The sequence below is a fragment of the Hyalella azteca genome, unplaced genomic scaffold (genome assembly GCF_000764305.2).
Source record: "Hyalella azteca isolate HAZT.00-mixed unplaced genomic scaffold, Hazt_2.0.2 contig1289, whole genome shotgun sequence".
In the NCBI taxonomy this organism is placed as follows: Eukaryota; Metazoa; Arthropoda; class Malacostraca; order Amphipoda; family Hyalellidae; genus Hyalella; species Hyalella azteca.
Window position 1 is genome coordinate 117895 of NW_025931612.1, and position 19145 is coordinate 137039.

General features: G+C 37.3%; 2 protein-coding genes across 5 annotated transcripts in view; one reads left to right on the forward strand and one right to left on the reverse strand.

Annotated features, from left to right (window-relative positions):
• The first annotated feature begins 6434 nt into the window (after positions 1 to 6434).
• Positions 6435 to 10504, forward strand: LOC108674077. The gene is made up of 2 exons (XM_018161977.2): positions 6435 to 8947; positions 8978 to 10504. Exons 1-2 carry the CDS (start codon positions 6939 to 6941, stop codon positions 9288 to 9290), a joined length of 2322 nt encoding a protein of 773 aa, XP_018017466.1. The 5' UTR covers positions 6435 to 6938; the 3' UTR covers positions 9291 to 10504.
• A 53-nt stretch (positions 10505 to 10557) lies between these two features.
• The window catches only part of LOC108674076 (rho-associated protein kinase 2), a 41575-nt gene continuing 32987 nt past the window's right edge, over positions 10558 to 19145 (reverse strand). For 3 of the 4 annotated variants that reach the window (XM_018161976.2, XM_047881987.1, XM_047881994.1), the window contains 4 exons: positions 18896 to 19121; positions 18476 to 18603; positions 17913 to 18004; positions 10558 to 14621 (listed from right to left, as the gene is read on the reverse strand). In XM_018161976.2, the coding sequence (XP_018017465.1) occupies positions 14537 to 14621; positions 17913 to 18004; positions 18476 to 18603; positions 18896 to 19121 (531 nt within the window). In that variant the 3' untranslated portion in view covers positions 10558 to 14536. Of the gene's footprint in view, positions 14622 to 16129; positions 16208 to 17912; positions 18005 to 18475; positions 18604 to 18895; positions 19122 to 19145 lie in introns of all 4 variants that reach the window. The other variant, XM_047881991.1, reaches the window with a different exon arrangement.

The window sequence follows — 19145 nt, forward strand, 5'->3', positions numbered from 1 at the left end:
TGGCATCTCTGAAGAAATTCCACTATTCCTAAGGTGCAAGACAAAAATTAAAAGCGTCCCAAATTACACCTGGAATGGGGTAATTTGACACTTGAAATAAAACTTAATTTGAAAACTTTTGAAGCATGCAGAGTCTGCTGAGTCTACTCATCCTGTCATCCATTACCTTGGGCATGGAATATATCTACTTGGCAAGTTGGCATTTGGCAAGCCACAACTGGATTTTTCAAGCAGTGGTTTTATGGGTTTGCCAGCCGTGATTCCATTTCTTTGAGCCATGATTCAATTTTTTTTGAGTCATGAATCCCACATGCAGGCCATGAAAAGCCATTTACAAGCCATGAACTTATTTATGAATATCCTGTGCACATATTACCCAAAGTCTGCACTCTGTAATTTTAACCTATAACAGTCAAACAGCAACACAACACTAACATTTGTCTTCACTTGAGTGGCAACTGAACACGTGATAATGCAGTCTGACTGCTCTGATGTGAGCATGTGACCACAACTACACGATCTTCAAGGAAGCATTTTGCGTTAACTTGTTGTGTTAATATGTTCTGCAGGATATTTTGGCAGGAGCGTTGAAGTACCACGGATTGTGGAAGTTGAAAATCCTCCTCCTTTTTTGTAGGTGTTGTAGATGTAGAATAAATGATATTCTCTATGATTTATACTTTTTTCTTTATTGATATGATATTACCACATCCATACAGGCATGGAAAAAATCTACTTGGTTGTGAGCCACGACTAATTTTTTGCCTTGGTTTTCTGGATTTGCCAGCCGTGATTCCATTTCTTCAAGCAATGAATTCCATATCTTGGCCATGAAGATCCATTTACTAGCCACAAACTTATTTCTAAAGTCCAGTGTATGTGATTTTACCCTAGAAACAGTCAAACTGCAACAAAAACATTTGTCTTAACTTTAGTGGCAACCGAACGCGTGAGAATGCTCTGACACGTGATAATCTCTGACCTCTCTGATGTGACCACAACTATGCAATCTTTAACAAAACGTTTTGGGTTGACTCATTAGCATTACATTCTGCAGGATATTTTGGTGGGAGTGTTTGAAGTACTGTGGATTGCGGAAGTTAAAAATTTTATGAAATGACATGTTTGCGAAGTGCAAACCGCAATTTTCTCAATCAAACAAAATTACATGACAATGATGACATTAGTTAATATATAAGTTAATAAACCAATAAACGACTTGGACTGATCAGACGCTCTTTCGAGTTCCTAGATGCAGGAACGATGAAGCAGTTGTTTGTTGCTGTCGTGCGCCCGAACCTAGAGTTTGGAAACGTCGTATGGTCAGCGAAATTTGAAAAGGACAGAAATTTAGTAGAGAGTGTTCAAAGATGCGCAACAAGAATAGTTCCGGGCTTGAAAGGCAAGTCCTATGAGGAAAGATTAAAGATTATGAAGCTTCCAAGCCTCAGTTATCGATGTCTGCGTGGGGACCTCATTGAAGTATACAAGTATACTCATGACTTATACAAGGTCCCAGAAGGATTACTAGAATTTGAAACAAGAACCAACACCAGGGGCCACAGCTATAAACTAAAAAAACAGCGTTGGAACACATCCCTGCGGCAACATTTCTTCTTGCTTTGAGTCACCGACATGTGGAACAGCCTACCTGATAGCATCGTTGACGCTCCGAGTATGAACATCTTCAAAAACAGACTAGACGAAGCTATGCAGGAGTATATGTTCAGTCTTAAAATGCCAAGCAAATTATGGACCAGGCAATAAGTCCAGCAGGTATCTCAATCAATCGTCAGCTATGGAAAGATTGGGTTCCGGCCAAAGGCCGGATCCCTTGTGAATCAAGTCACAAAAAGTTCAAGAATCAGCAACAGGCCATGGGCCTATTTCTTCTGTGCTGACACTTCTATTCTATTCTATTCTAGAGCATTAGAGGCTTAGAGGCACAATATTTCAGAAAAAGCATGAATTTTCCTAACTATTATCCTTACATTTCTGTAAATAGGGTAAATGCACCATATTCCAACACTGTGGGTAATTCCAACACCCCTAAACTTTTTCCTTTATATTAAGCTTGGTCTTAGTTCCACGCATGCGTAGATGGTTGAAATAGTGACGTCATACTATTGCACACCAGATTTCTGCAAAACACTAGGTCTAGCAGGAAAATGTTAAGATCCGCAGAGCAAATGTCCAAGTCAACTAGTGAGAACATCGAAACATGTATGAAAGTTGATAGTTTACCTTGCTTTACTAAATGTGTGGAAAGAATATTTTGGTTTGAGACTTTTAAATAAGTCTGTGAATTTATTAGGAATCCTTTAAGTATACTTGTATTTGCTGATTTTAAGTGGTAAATAAATTAATAGATGATTGATTTAAGAGACACTTTTAAACAATTAAAAACCAATTCCGACACATGGTGTCAAAAATACGACACATAGGGTGTTGCCGTGTCGGAAATATGACACAGGGTATCGTTTACTGTCATATTCCAACACAGCTCACACAGGGTGCCAGAATTCCAACACAAGGTGTCGGAATTATGAATTATGATTTTGAAGTGCTGTTGGAATTTGTCTCACAATATGCCGCATTTAGTCACACACACTGTTGGAATTGAGCAATTTTGTAGATTGGAATTCTAAAGGCTTTTAAATAAATATGGCAACAGTTTGTGATGTTTCATCATTACTGGCGCATAGTGTGGTGTTTTGAGAGTGACGTAAACGAATCAGAACTCGAGTTGCGCATATGGTGATCTATTTATAGCCATTTATTTCTTGCTACGTCCTTAAGGTGTCAGAACATGGTGTGTTTACCCTAACTGAATATGCCATTGAGTATTTACAATGACCTTGTCCACTGCAAGCTTCATATCAGCAGCCGTACAGCATTTCTTTTGTATCTGTAAGCTCACAGGATGGCTTGTAATTTCACACCATTATAATTGGGCCAAGTGAATTCACTATAACAAAAAAAAAAAAAAAGCTTGTAAAAACTTACCTGAAACAGAAAGGAATATTTTAGTGACAACCATCATATTGTTTGGAGAAATAAATCAAAGTTTAAGTTAATTACTTTTCATTCTATGTTGCACAGTGCACAATTCTATCTATCACATTCTATGCACAATTTTGTGATAACCAATGATGCATTGATTTTTTGTTGAGTTAAATTTTTTCGCTGAGAGATTTAAATGTAATCAAAATTTTTGTCATTAATTGCTTTTTCTGTTACTGGAGCCTTTTCTAATCAAGGTTCTACTGTAAATACATTTTCAGGGGTGTCCCTTATATCTTGTTGAAATGGCCTCTATTTTTTTGGAATGAGATACACAAATTCCGTCAATCACATTTTTAAACCAACTCCTGTGTGCAACTTTTATGCAAGTAAAATTTTTTAATACAGCAAATATTTTTATAGTATAGGCCTTAGCAGAGATACCATCAAACAGAGTAACAAGGGAATGTTTCGAGCATTTTTCCTTAATAGCTTCTTACCATGAAACATAGCATAAATGAGTTTGGGCTCATTTTAAAGGTATTTGTAAGGGCTATTGAATGGCATCACTGAAAAAATTCCATATGCTATTTGTAAGGTGAAAGACGCAAAATAAAAGCCTCCTGAACTAACCCTGGTATGGTAATGGGGTAATAAGGGATGCTTGAAATAAAACCCAATTTTAAAACATTTGAAGCGTGCAGAGTGTGCTCATCCATTACTAACAGCACTCTAAAGTCTTCCTCTTACTTTGTTGATGATGTAGATGTAGAATAAATGATATTTTCTGTGATTTTTACTTGTTTTTCCTTAATTGATATGATTTTAACTTATCCATACATTACCGTATTATTGATTTGATATTACCTAATCCATGGACATGCCATTGAGCATTGACAACAACCTTTTCCACTGCAAGCTTCATATCAGCAGCAAGGTAGCATTTCTTTTGTAGGTAAGCTTACAGGAAGGTTTATAATTTTGCACCATTTTAATTGAGTCAAGTGAATTCACCCTAACAAAAAAAAAAAAAAAGAAAGATTGTAAAAACCATACCTGAAACACAAAGGAATATTTTAGTGACAACCATCATATTTTTTAAGAAAAAAAATCATAGTTTAGGTTAATTACTTTTCATTCTATCTTTCCCAGTGAACAATTCTATCTATGACATTCTATGCAAAGTTTGGTGATGACCGATGATGCACTAGTTTTTTGTCAAGCAAAATTTTTTCGCTGAGCAAGGCAAATCTAAGCAAAGTTCTTTGTTGTTAATTGATTGGTTTTGTTAACTGGAGCCTGTGCTAACCAAGGCTCTATTGTAAATGGGTTTTAGGGTTGTCTCTTATTACATCGCAGCAGATGTCCCTTATTACCCCGTCATGCGGAAATGGCCACCATTTTTTTCTGGGATGAGATACTCTAATTCTATCAATCACATTGTTAAGCCAACACCTGTGTATAATTTTTATGTACATAAAAATTTTTAATACGGTGAATATTTTTTTTTGCTGCAGACCTTAGCAGAGATACTTTAAAATCTCGCCTTTCACACTTTTTTGTAAGGATTTTTTAGAGGTACTGTCAAACGGGGTAAAAAGGGATGTTTTTGAATGTTTTTTGTTAATAACTTCTTACAATGAAACATTTTAGAAACAAGTTTAGGCTCATTTTATAGCTCTTTGCAAGGGCTATCCAATGACATCTTCAAAAAAATTCCATATGCTATTTGTAAGGTGCCAGACGCAAAATAAAACTGTCCTGATTTACCCCTGGGAACGGGGTAATCCGGGACACTTGCAATAAAAGTTAATTTTAAAACATTTGAAGCATGCAGAGTGTAGGTACTCATCCAATACTAACAGTACTTTGAAGTCATCTTTCATTGTAGATGATGTAGAGGTAGAATAAATGACATTTTCTGTGATTTTTACTTGTTTTTCCTTTATCGACATTATATTACCATATTCATTAATTACCGTTTTATTAATGTGATATTACTGTATCCATGGACATGCCATTGAGCATTGACAACGACCTTGTCCACTGCAAGCTTCATATCAGCAGCCATGTAGTATTTCTTCTGTATCTGTAAGCTTACAGGATGGTTTGTGGTTCGCACAATTTTAATTGAGTCAAGTGATTTCACTATAACAAAAAAGATTGTGAAAAACATACCTGAAACAGAAAATAATGTTTTAGTGACCACAATCATATGTTTTGGAGAAATAAATCATAGTTTAGGTTAATTACTTTTCATTCTATGATGCCTGGTGCACAATTATATATATAGCATTCTATGTACGTACAATTTTGTGATGACCGATGATGCACCAATTGTTCGATAAGTGAAATTTTTTTCGCTGAGCGAGTGAATTTTTTTTCACTGAGCAAGGTAAATGTAATCAAAATTCTTTGTTGTTAATCAATTTTTTTTTAACTGGATCCTTTGCTAACTGAGGTTCTACTGTAAATGCATTTTTAAGGGTGTCCCTAATCACCCCGGTGGGTGTCCCTTTTTACCCCGTCACGCGGAAATGGCTGCCATTTTTTTTAATGAGATAGGCAAATTCCATCAATTACGTTTTCAAGCCGACACCTGGGTGCAACTTTTATGTAAGTAAAAATTTTTAATACGGTGAATATTTTTTTTGCTCCAGACCTTAGCAGAGGTACCTACTTTTCCAAAATTGCACTTTTCCAAAATCGCACTTTTCACATTTTTTTTCAGCGATTTTTTTTTTTTTTGAGATAGTAAATGTTTGATTTTTTGACTAGCTTTATACATAACAGATAGTAAAAATGTTGAAGTTTATGCCACTATTTTTAGTTTTGCAATATTTTGATTAGTTTAACTGCTACAACATTTCTACGAAATGTGGGACGCGCATCCCCCATTTACCCCGCCCGTCCCTTTTTACCACGTTTGACGGTAGTAAATGTATGATTTCTTAACTTGCTTTATGCTACATAGATAGGAAAAATGTTGGAACTTTATGCCAGTATTTTTTTGTTTTGCAATATTTTAATTAATTTAGCTGCTACAATTTTTCCACAAAATGTATGAGGACTGTCCCTTACTACCCTGTTTGATAGTACTTTTCTAAAATCTCACTTTTCACACTTTTTTCAGGGATTTTTTAGAGGTACCGGTATGACTTCTTAACTTGCTTTATGCTATATAGATAGTAAAATTGTTGAACTTTATGCTACTATTTTTAGTTTTGCAATATTTTGATTACGGTAGTTTAGTTATTTGCAGAGAGTCAATATTTATACATTGTGGGGGAAAATTGTGAGAATGAAATATGTAGGTTTGCTAGGTAATGATCAAAATATAATTTAATATTTGTTAACTTTTATTATTAATCTTGAAACTATTTAAGTGATCATAAAAAATTTTAGAGTAATCTTTAACTTTTCATAACTGAATTACCTTCAAATTATAAGCTTCCTTTGCAGCAAGTGTTAATTGTCTTCCTTTTTTCAGATGATGTTTGTGCACAATGAGTTTTTCTCAAAGCATAATCAGCTAATGGCTTTTAAAGGACAGCAGAATTTGAGTGTGTTTAATGACACATTTATTATGCATTTATATTTGAAATGCAGGCATTGAGTTATGGAGTATTTTAGAGGCCAATTACTGAAAAATGCTCTCAATAATTAATAGAGACATACAAACGTGTAATAATGAATGTAAAGATAGTTTGATGGCAGTCAAGTGCATGTGAATTTTTAACAACACTAATACATACTTCTAGTTTTTGGAAATTTACCTCTTCAGTCTTGAACTGTACATGAAAAAACATAAAAGTTAATTCATTACTGGATGCCCATTTTATGTTACTTGCATTGTTTTCTGTAGGAGAACTGAGTGATTCATTTTCACTTGTAAATGAAATTTTTGCTGAATTTTGAAGAAGGACTCCTCAAAAATGGAAGTTGATGAACATTCATCAAGCTCGTCAGGAGAAATATCTGACATTCAGGATGAATCAGAAGAAATTTCCAGCCCTCCCAGCATTGCTCCTTCATTCAAGGGAAGTAAGAAGAAGAACACCATTGAGATGAGCCGCACTAAGTCTCAACTAACTCCAAGGATGGCTTTGTATATTCCTCCACATCTGCAAAAACAGACACAGCCTTCATTGAACACTCCCAAGAAAGCGGTTGTCAAGTCTGCTACTGTGCAAACTCCACAGCAAATCAAACAACAACAAAAGCTTCGTGCAAAGCTTGAAGAATTTACCAAATCGTATGCCAGAAAACAGTTCCAGCAGCTCAGAAATAAAACGACTCGTCAAACAATACATAAAGCTTCAAGTAAAAAATGCAATAAAACTAACTTACCTGCTGAAGCTTGGACTAATGAAATGCAATCGCTTTTGGAAACTAAAACTAAATGTATTTTGAAGTTTCAAGAGACTGGCTGTACTTCTTCTCTGCGTGAGAGCAGGAAAGCTAAGAATAGTCTTCGTAAATTGCTCAGAAAATTAAGATCAAAAGCTGTGGTGTCCCAAAACATTTATCATAACTTGAATATTTTTCACTCCAAATTTAGTTCAAGCAAATCTCCTGATAGGATCCGTTGTGTGGACGATTATCCGTGTTTAGATGAAGACGTAGATATTGAACGGGACCGCTTCATACCTTCTAAAATACAACTAATTTATGCCCAAAATGAATGGGCAGAAGATATAATCAGTTATACAGCCAAAATAACTTCCAAGAAAACGTCTTTGACGGACGTAGTGAAAGTGGAAATTATTGATTCAGACGAGGAAGTGCAGAGTTCAGCAGCTGGCGAGCGTTCGGTCGGTGGCGGCGCGCGTCGAGCAGTGGGCAGCGCGCCAGACTCGAGCCCTATGGACTCCTCTAACAACGAGTATCTGAATCAACAGTTCCTGAGACGCCAGCACGATTATGAGCGCGAACAGAAGTATAAACAGATCAGCACGGAGGCGAGGACGAGACGGCCTTCCCGTGAAACTTTCGAAGATTCTCTTAGAGAATATTGTCAGTCTGGGAATTTAAAATTGAATCTTGACTCTTCAAGAAGATCAAGTTTGGTCCATGCTCGAAGTCCAGAGCCTCTACGCCCTCCTTTTTTCCCAATGAATCCAGCTTTCAGTAACCATGGTTTCCCTGGACCACCTGAAGACGTTCCTCGTGAACCATTCGTAAAGGAACGAAGATTAAAGATATACTCTCCTCCTAAGGAAATTTTCCCGTCATTAATCCATGATGATGCATTTATATCGAGGCGGCATTTCATTCATGAGACAGGAAATAATAAACTAAATGACGGCCGAGGAGTAAACTTTAATGAAAAATCAAGAAAAGATCTTGGAGATAGGGCCGTTTTTGCCAGAAATTATAGCCACAACGGCATTGAAGAGTATCCTGTCGTTGGACTCAACTCGCATGATTGTAGGAAAGAAGCTTCGCATGAAAGATCTAACAGTCATTCTTATCGATTGGAATCTCCAGAACGCAGAGAAGCATCCACTCGTGCAAATCACCTCAGCAGAGAAAAGGCCGTCCGAGAGGTTAGAAGGAAGGAAGCTCAACGAGAGAGGTCGTCCAGTTCTACTGCAGAGCGGGGCTACAGGTCGAATGGATTCCAACCGAATTATCGTGATTCTCGCGAATCTGATGCTGATGAACATTCCTTTAGAAATTATGTTAGTTATCCGCAGAGGAAAGATGACAGAGAGCACTCACGGCACTCGCACGACACAGAAGACTTGCATTTTTCTTCTTATCCCAATGGGCTCACTGATGGTCGAGGGAGCCTTCGCCACCTCAAACATGAGTCTGCGGGACACGGTAAACAAGATCGGCGTGAGAATTATTCGCCTTCAGTAATGCATTCGAGGAAGGCAGTGCAAGATGCCGATCGATCTGGTAAGAGAGAGTGGCACGACAACGATCGATCCGATAGGAGAGTGTGGCACAACGATCGATCCGATAGGAGAGAGTGGCACGACAACGATCGATCCGATAGGAGAGAGTGGCATGACAACGATCGGCGGTTCCAACGAGACTCGAGGATGGACTACCACATACATGCAGAGACTCAAGATCGTTTCTCCAATCGAAATCGTAGAACGAGTGCAGATCGAGAACATCCTTTCAATTTACTCAAGCACGACATCGATAGAGTAAAGAGTAGAAATTCAGAGTCTCCTGGAAGAGAAGCTTATGATAGATGTTTTAGCAAACGGAAGTGTAATGAAAGAGAAGATGCAATGAGATCAGCTAAAAGAAAAAAGCGCCAAGAGTAGAGGCATGTAGAGTAGAGTAGAACAAGAGGCATAATGTAATTTTAAATGAAAAATGTGCATAGTTAGTTATCAACAGCACTGGTTCAGTGTCGTCGAAAAAATCGAGGCAGAATGACATAGCAATTCTTTGCTTTTAAATTCTAGGAACATTTTTTTTCGATCATGAGTGTTAGGTATCCATGATCATGTAATTCATTTGAACAACGAAATCACAATCAATGCCAATCAAGGACAAATTCTCATTTCATTAAAAGTACCATTACATTAATTATTGCAACATCTTTAAGTTAAAATAACGACTGAAATTGCGATAACTGTAGTCGATCACTTGTTAATTTGTCTCCGATGTCTATATGGAACACAAAATTATTTTCACTTACTTGGAGCATGATTAATTCCCGTCCTTGCGAACTCCTCAACGACATATGAGCGATGTAACTCGCGGAATTCGATTTGACATTCGGGACACTCTAGGGCTTAAGATGATGGATCGGGCCAACTAACGTATTGTATTACCTCTAGCGTCGTTAATATTAAATTTGTTTAGCTTAGCCTCTTGTGCAAGTCAACTCTGTGCAATGTAATCCTGTTTTTATCGCGAGATACGAAGTCTCGTTTCTTCAACTCCTATAGTAAAAAAAATCTTTTATCACTATTTTTTGAGCTAAGGAAAAAAAACATGGAATGCTAGTTGGTAAACTTGATTTATGACGTGTCAATATTAACAATTTACGAAGCGTGAATTTGTAAAATCTTCAGTTTGGACATGCTGTTTATCGTCATTACTTTAAGATTATTAATGACGTATCCACTTGGCCAAGCAACATTAATTCACACTTCCTGTTAGAATAGTTTCTATTAAAAAAATTAATATAATTGAATATATTCGAACTACGCCTCTATTAAATCGATGAATGTCCTCTCGCTGAACGACATTGCATATGAACATAATATCATGTCTCGTCTGTTAATGAATTTTATTCAGATAATTCGTAAAACTTTACTGGTACATGTACAACATTAATATGTCTCCAGTCGCAAAAATATTATCATTTGTATAAATTCATGTTGTTTGATATTTCTGATAATCCATCAGACGCGAAGATATTTACAGCCCTAGTATGCTAGTACCCGGAGCGTAACTGGTGCTTCATAATGAAAAAATTATGTAAACTTATAACAATGTGTGCATGTTCAAGATAAATAGTGACGCAATTGGGTATTCAATTTCCTTTGTGGCGAAGATAATTTGTTAAATAAGACAACATTCACGTTCACATCGTTGATATTACAATGAATTAAAATGGAAATCGCTGTATATCCAATTTAAGGTTGCCAGCAAATCGTCGTACAATAGGACTTAATAATAGTTAATATTTGTCTAAAATAAACACTACTGGTACAATAGTAGAGGATCGGCTACCTCTAGAATGGCGTGGCACTTTATTTGAACCCATTTCTCGCATTTCAAGTGATCGCATCCATATGACCAGAGAGTATTGCGCTCGAGTCTTACATGTTGAAACTTAATGCGAAGAGCAGAGATCTTAACCTGTTTCCAAAGCAATAATTGGATTGACTTGGCACAGTGATGAGACAATGACCGTATTCGTGACTCCAGTCTTCTGTTCATAAGTGCAGCTCTGAGCGCGTGATCTATTAAGCATGCGAGTGTTTCTGGCCTTCAATGCTATGGTACCAGACACACGATTGTCGCCCAGGCGACTTGGGAATGGCACTTAAGTCTCACGACTGCGGGAAATGTGGAAAGTTGCTTTGCGGAAGTGTTGAACTCCCGCAATTTATAACTTTCATATTGGGAAATAATAATTCAATTACCTAAGCGAACAATACAAGTTGAAATATCGGATCATGAATCTATGAATTTTAGAACAAAAATTCAAACCTTGATTAAACTGTTTACAGTGCTGATATTTCATTCAGTTTGATGTAAAGAGTAGCTGTAAATCTATAAAAATAAATTCTTCTCAGCAAGGGGAGCGCTATGCTCCCTACATGTCTATTTAAATTTATTTCTATGGTATCAAGAGGTCGTCAGGTAAATCTTTTCACAATCAAGGTGGAGGTGTCTTGCTTAAACTTAGCCGAATTATGCTATAAAGGCTACTATTAAATTATCAATAGCATATTGTCTATAGGAGCATTTTGGAATCGGTAGACGGAATGGAGCGATCTAACTATACAAGGCCACAGAAAATTACCTTACAGCTAAGCATTATTAACAATCAGTTATAATAAATCTTAAAATTACGAGCATATAAATCAAGGGACATCAAAGTCCGTAGGCGCAGCAATAGTAAACAATTACAGCGAAGGAGCGAAATTCAACACTGAAGAGCAGCAACCAATTCCTGCACTCGTCGACTACGAGGCCATCGACATGGTCATGAGAAGCGTGCATTAGCATGAATATTTACAGTGCTGATATAAAACTTTAGGAATAAAGCGTCGAGGCGATGACGTTTAGTCCAGGAAAAGAACTGAAGATAATCCTTAAAAAATAATTTTTACATTCAATACCAGAGTAAGACTAGCGGAATATATGATATAAAATTATACATGAACAGGCTCCAACGCAATTAAAAATACCAAATATATAATAAAATATAAATTCGGTCGGTCCACAGCGTGCCAGGAACCGATATGGATAGGAAATCATTAAATGGTCAAAATTGAAGTAGAATTGACTTCGATAACCGGACGCAATAATCCTTACAGAGAAAATCGGCTGATATTTGGAATCGTATCTTATGAAATGGGAGCGTAATGCCACAGGAATGTTAGGTTCACTTTTAAATAACCATTAATTTATACACAAGTCATTATTGTTCTGAGTCCTTAATGTGTGGAGAGCGGCGGGCACGACAATTAAATAATTTTATGCAAATAATTTTCACATGACAAAAGGTAGAAAAATAATATGGTTAGCACGCGCGAATAGGCGCAGAAAAAATGATATATTTCACTACAGAGCACGCGGAAGAGTTAAGGTTAACAAGACGTAAAGAAACTCCCTATGTAACTCATGGTAACGATACAGTCGCTGTTGTCAATTGGTCAATACGCGACCCTGTTTCTTGGCTGTCCCATTGCTTGTCTAGCAAAGATTCCCGCTCATTTTTACCCGAGGATATTTTGAAGACTTTGAGTTTGATTTCTGAGAAATGCATTTCTATGTATTGCATAATAATGTACAAATAGTCCCAACTTCAACAAATACGATTACTCGGAGAAATAACATTTACATTAGTCAGATCCAAATTCTAATACTTTGAAAAATATCAATTCCATCGAGTTGCGAGTAATGAGAACAATCCAGATATTGGTAATGAGGCGAGAGAGAAGATAGCAAGCGTGCTTTACATTTGGAGATCGAGTGCCATCTAATTAAATGTAAAATTTTCTACCCAAAGAAAATTATTCCTAGAAGAACGGTACCAATGAAGCTATTTCGTAATAAATTTTGGAGAAGAATTTTATGACCTAGCCGCCAGATTTTTATTATTGCGTCAAATTGCATCAATGGACAACTTACATCAACGGAACGGAAACAACTAAGCCCTGGTCCCACACGAAATAATACGGCTAGATAGCTTTATTTCTGTTAGTATCATACTTTTTGCTAACTTAAATCAATGCATGCTAACTCAGGAAGACAAATTCAAAGTTATTGCAGGTCAAGTGCGTTTGAATCTCGTAAATTGCAAATAAAATCAATTATTTCGCCAGTGGGAAGATACAAGCTGCTAACTGTAAGAAAAAAAGCCAATGATTTACACGTAGAAAACAAACGCAAAGCGCGGGAAGCGAGATATTTGAAGTTTTATGTACTTGCGAAAATATTTTCTAATTTCAAACTTGTACAGACAAAGAGTCGTATTGTCGGTCACAATACTACAAGAGGTGATCAACTACATAGTCAATAATTTTGAAAGAAATCACCCTTTTCACCGAGTCGGAAACAAGGGTACGTTAATTTACACAACATTTAAATTATTAAAGGTCTTTTTAACGTGGCCTCAGTGGTAATGCAAACTGCCGTACTTCATGAGCATTTTCGTCAAATTTCACACAAAAAACGGCAATCAATATTTCCTAAAGACCTGAACAACAGCTTCAAATGAAATTATCAATTTCTCCAAACCTAACTATTCAATGGTATAAAGAAGCCCAACGATAATAATCTCGAGAACGCCTAAAGAAATTAACGTGCTCTTCAGTTTACAACCAAATACTTTTTAAATCATTTGTATCATTGGTGTCTGAAAAATGCGTTCTTATGGAAATTTGTTCCCAAATAAGCTCTCTTATATCCATGATCTCCTTCGTCAGAAATAGAAATTTCACAGAATCAGCATTGCATGTGTTTCAATTGTATGATTGGGCACATTCACAGGTGAGCCACAGATATTTTTCTTCTAATTATACCATAAGTAAGACATCAGGTTTATAAGAAACCCCCGAGTTGTAAAAAGAATCTATGATATTCTAAGTCAAAATTATATTGATTAATTTAGTCACAGAAGCACATAACCTACTGACACAACAAATTTCAATAAAGAATACAATTGAAGTTTGCATAGTAAACGATCACAGTATATCCTCCATATATTTCAAACACGAGTTGTTTGGAAGACGCTTTCTGAGGGACGTAACGAGGCCTTGCACAAGACAAGCTATAGACACTGGCGCAAACTTCAACAGCAAACATACCAGGGCTTCTTCCTTATCTTCTTCATGGAAGAATATTTCTCGGCGAGGCTGCTGATACTTGAACAGTAAAAGCAGTCAGGCCGTAACAATGAATTATTTACAGCAAAAACTGGAGGAGTGGGACAATTTCGTGTGAACGCCAAGTCTGAGCAGCTCAGTGCAAGACCACAGACTTGTTCACATATTTGGGATGAGTCAAGACACGAGTTTTTCTTTGTGTCCGAACCCTTACAGAATTTCGTGTAGAATGTTACTCCATTCATTATTGGTTCACTTAAAGAACCTGGAATGCCGTAGTTTTCATCGGCCAAAGAATGAAAATACATGCTACTCACAGTCGGTACGGTTGGATACAATACAATATTTTTCCTTAGAAGAATGTCTGATTTAAGACTTGGTAGATTAGATATAATGTTTGCTTTGAACAAGCGTTTGAATGATCCCAAAGGAATGCCTACAGACGAGGGTTTTTCATGCCGGCTGGCCCGAGGTCGTCAAGCGAGGTAGCGCGGTCATTTCTTCGGTAAATTAGAATTAGGAGGAAGCGTCGCAGCTTTCTGGGGCATGTACGGCTTGTAGTTCAGGCGAGTTGATTCTCTGAAAAAAAAACATGAATAAACGACTCGGAATTTATTCGCATCTGAAGAACAAAAAGTCGTTATGATAAGCCGAAAAATTCGTCAATATATTACGAGCTGGCTTGATTATTCACATAGATGACAAAATTATCGAGACAAAAATAAGGAATTTGTTACGGATAAACTCTATCCAGATTTACCAACGCGCATTAAGTACACAGAAGAAAATTATGATACGAGACAGTTCTACTGAAGGAAATTAGTCACTTTACTATTGGTTCAGAATCGAAGGAATAAGGAAAAATTTAATTGAGCATTTTAGCTAAGCAAGTATACTAATTATACTACAAGTCAAGATGGAAAAATCGACTATAAATACAACGATAAATACATTCAAGCGCATAGAAGTAACAAAAGTTTCAGACGAGGCTGACAGAAAATGAAAGGTTTTTAGTGCAAGTAATGACGTGCAGGATTAACTTAACTAATTTGTTAGTAGGCGTGTAGTTGAGTGGAAGCGAGCGGGATATAGAAGCATTAAATTTATAAGCATTTTCTTCAGCAGCAAATCCTGAGAAGCATAGCGGGGTCTCTGGAAGTTATGTTAAGCAAAATTCCAGATCCGTCCGCTACACTATTACAAAAACTAACGCAAATGAAGCATACATAAATTAAATTTTATATATATTTCCATCAAACAAGGCTAAAACGAGAAAAAAATTAAGCATTGAGAAAGAACCAGAAAGCGGCAGGACACAAGATAAGTTTAAAGTTTGTCCAATGTTAAAAAAGTCGAAAAACGTGTGAATTTATCATTTATGATGATAGAATTTAACGTGAAACAAAAAGGATATGTATTTCAAAACATAAAATATACTTTTTTGAAAGCTTTCCAGGGCGTACCCATGAATTCGTGAAGAAAATGAAGTATACCTCAGACTTGGAGAGTTATTGGAGACAACGAGTGATGCGGCAGAGTTGAAGAAGCGTTCCCAAGACTAAGCAGAGTTATAAACGATATTCAATGACTTGACAGAGTTAAGAAAAAGAGTTAATGGAAGATTTGGCAGAGTTAGAGATGAGTCCCCATACTTGGCAAAGTTAGAAAAGAGTCCCCAAACTTGGCAAAGTTAAAGAAGAGTCCCCAAACTTGGCAGAGTTAGAGAAGAGTCCCTAAACTTGGCAGAGTTAGAGAGGAGTCCCTAAACTTGGCAGAGTTAGAGAAAAGAGTCCCTAAACTTGGCAGAGTTAGAGAAGAGTCCCCATACTTGGCAGAGTTAGAGAAGAGTCCCCATACTTGGCAGAGTTAGAGAAGAGTCCCCATACTTGGCAGAGTTAGAGAAGAGTTCCCATACTTGGCAGAGTTAAAGAAGAGTCCCCATACTTGGCAGAGTTAGAGAAAAGTCCCCAAAATTAGGCCGAGTTAAAGAACGGACCCAAAAACTAGTAAAAGTTCATGAAGACTCTCGGTGAAGGCTAAGTTAAGTATCAAGGTGTGAGAGTAACCAGAAGCAAGGCCAATATTACCTTAGGTGGCCAGAAGCGTGGCGCCCACTTCAGTAGAGGGACTTTCTAGGGGCACCCGAGGCACCAACACCTGAGGTTCTGTGCGTTGCAGCACACAAACCCAACCATTAATGGGTCTTAATAAACTTACAAGGCATACACACCCAACCATTAATGTAGCAGGATACTTATACGGCACACACACAACCGTTAAAGTGGCACAAGCATGACACTTATAAAGTAGCGGCTACGTCAGAAAGAAAGGTGCGCCATATTTGCACACGATACCTCAACTATATAATCGTGTGCATCCTTTACCAACCAACTTCTCAAAATTAAGTCTTGTTTATTCACGTATATCTGGGTTTCAAGTTGTTACTGTAACTGACATGTTCAGATTGAATAATGAATTAAAATTGTAATTGATGGAGAATTTTCCATCAATGCTGAAGCATCGCGTTAGAATCTAAACTTTAATTAAAAAGTATCTAACAACTTCAAATTCTTTTGTTTGAGGTAAACCACCTCAAATGCACAAAAGCAATATAGGCAGCCTACTGACGCCTCATTCGGACGTTAAAGAAACGAATGCTCAATCATGAGAAATATTTCATTGACAATCTTTTCAATGGTGAATGGTCGTTCATATCAGTTTCAACTTTCTCAACAAAGCTAGTGAGTGGAAATTAGCTAATAATCTTAGTCTTGCAATTGAGGTTTCTTACGCGGACCAAAGCAAGAGTCTGACTCAAGTCAACATAATAAAAACGAGGGAGCAGAATTGCAAGTCAGAACAGGGAATAGGATTCGAAGAACCACTATACAAAAACCATTATAACGCACAGAGCTTGAGAACGGTAATTAATATGTAAAATATTAAATACAAGACAAGGGAATGTTATAAGACAACATACGGCACACAACAAAGGTATGGTTATCACGAGAGAAGGCTAGAAACATTCACATAAAAAGGAACCATGTACAAAGGGACATTAAAGCAAGGGTTTGAGGGTTTGTCACATCACAAAGAAATAAGCATGGCACCTACAAAGTCATGATTGTCCATTCACATAGAAATAAACGGAGGGGATCACACAAAGTTTCAAATCCTCATTTGGATAAACAAATGCACCCCGAAAACGATCTTCACATAGTAAAGTTTCTTGTGTTAACCAAGTTCGATTTTGCAGCAAACTGACATAATTTAGCAGACGCTTGATTCAGTGTGTAAATTGTACTCGTATAACAATCTAGATAATTGACTTCACATCACGGAACATTACAATTTCCGCTGTAGAAGAAACAGGTGGAGGAATCACACATTGACTTCAGGTACAGATGAGAGCACCTAACCTAAAATGTATTCTGAATTTTAGTAATTTTTTGGGCCTCCTACCACTGATTTAATTTAATTCAGGAACTTAGCGAGTTGCACTCAAACTCGAAATCAGCAAAGATAATTTAAGAGTTGGGAGTTTATTGACAAAGGATTTGAAGTAATTCGAAACACAACTCTACAAGAAACTCATACATGCAATAGGCATCAAGCATGTTAATGAATTCAGAATAATTGAGTAACAGTCAAATAACATTCTAAAGATTGGCGTAAGGAAACCATAATCAACCAAGACGGCCCGCCGATTACCGGAATATTGACTGCTCCTTTATTCCACTCATCTGTCGGACGTAAACTATAAAATAATACACATTTTTAAACTACATTTGAACCTGAATTTAGCATCAGTTGTTTTGTAAGGAATTGAATCCTAAAACTTATGAAGGAATCCGATATTGAACAATTTACCTGGGTGATATTCTAGCGCCATCTGGAGCTGCAGCGTTGTTGGCCTTATAGCCTGACTTGGCGATGGTCTTGGAGAGCCTCAGCACCCAGTCCTGGAAAAATATTTCATAAGTAAACATGTACCATCTTGCTGAACAATTTTACATTATCGTAAATGTAAATATCAAAAAGTGAAGCCATATTCAGCACAAAATTTAATGAGAGGCCTGAAGCCGACCGAAGGAGGTGAATGTGAGGCTTAGTGATTATTTTTGAAAATTTTTCAAACATATTTACAGAGTGACAGAAAAATCGCCACGGTTTATTTAATTGAATCCAAAAGAAAATGCCAGCGTTGGAGACTTGAAAGTCTGTAGTGTTTCATATACACATTGCATAGGCTTAACTGTAACAAAATACAAGTTTGTTTCCTTGATATTAGTTGCTTCACATAGGCATTTTGTTGATATAGATCGTCCTGTACGTAATCACAGTGTTAAAACGTGAATTCTGCAAATTTCTAAACTAATTTTCCGTCCAGATAAATGAACTTTAGTTGAGGATAGTAATTTTATCGCAGCCACCTTCTGCTGCTCGACGGTAGGTGCTAAGAGGAGCATTTCCTTGGCAGTGTGTGTGTCGTTAGTGACTTTACACCAGGCGATGTTCTCCCCCTTATCGAAGTGCTCTCGGTGGATTTTGGTACGGCATCCTGAGCAGAAATCAGTTACACATGGAAATGTTAGCCATTAATTATGAAACTACCGAGAGGAAAGTATCTCGTACTAATAACTAAAGCAAGAAAGAGCCTCATAATGACCGACATATCTGACAGCGGATTAATTTGGTTAGTTTTCGACCACGTGTGTTCAATTCATTACTTACCTATATAAATGCACAATAAAATAAGGGAAGGCGCAACGGATAATTGTACTCTGAATACAACGATAAAAAGTATTCAGAGATCTGCAGGTCTGTCAGATCAAGGTTCGTAGAGGCCTTACGTCGGCACTCGAGTGCTGGGGGCGGTTTAAAAACAGCCGACAGGTTCCTGGGGCACATCTCGCAGGTGGTGGGCATATGGTACGTGAGAGGGCAAAACTCGTGCCCTTTGTGAAGGATATTTCCGACAGCCGTGCTCGCAGCAGCAGCACCGACGGCCGACACGTCCAGAGGGTTGGTTCCATCAGCTCCAGGCTTGCGGCTCTCGCCTTCGCCAGCGTATAGAAGCTAGAGAATAGGAGTGGAAACAGA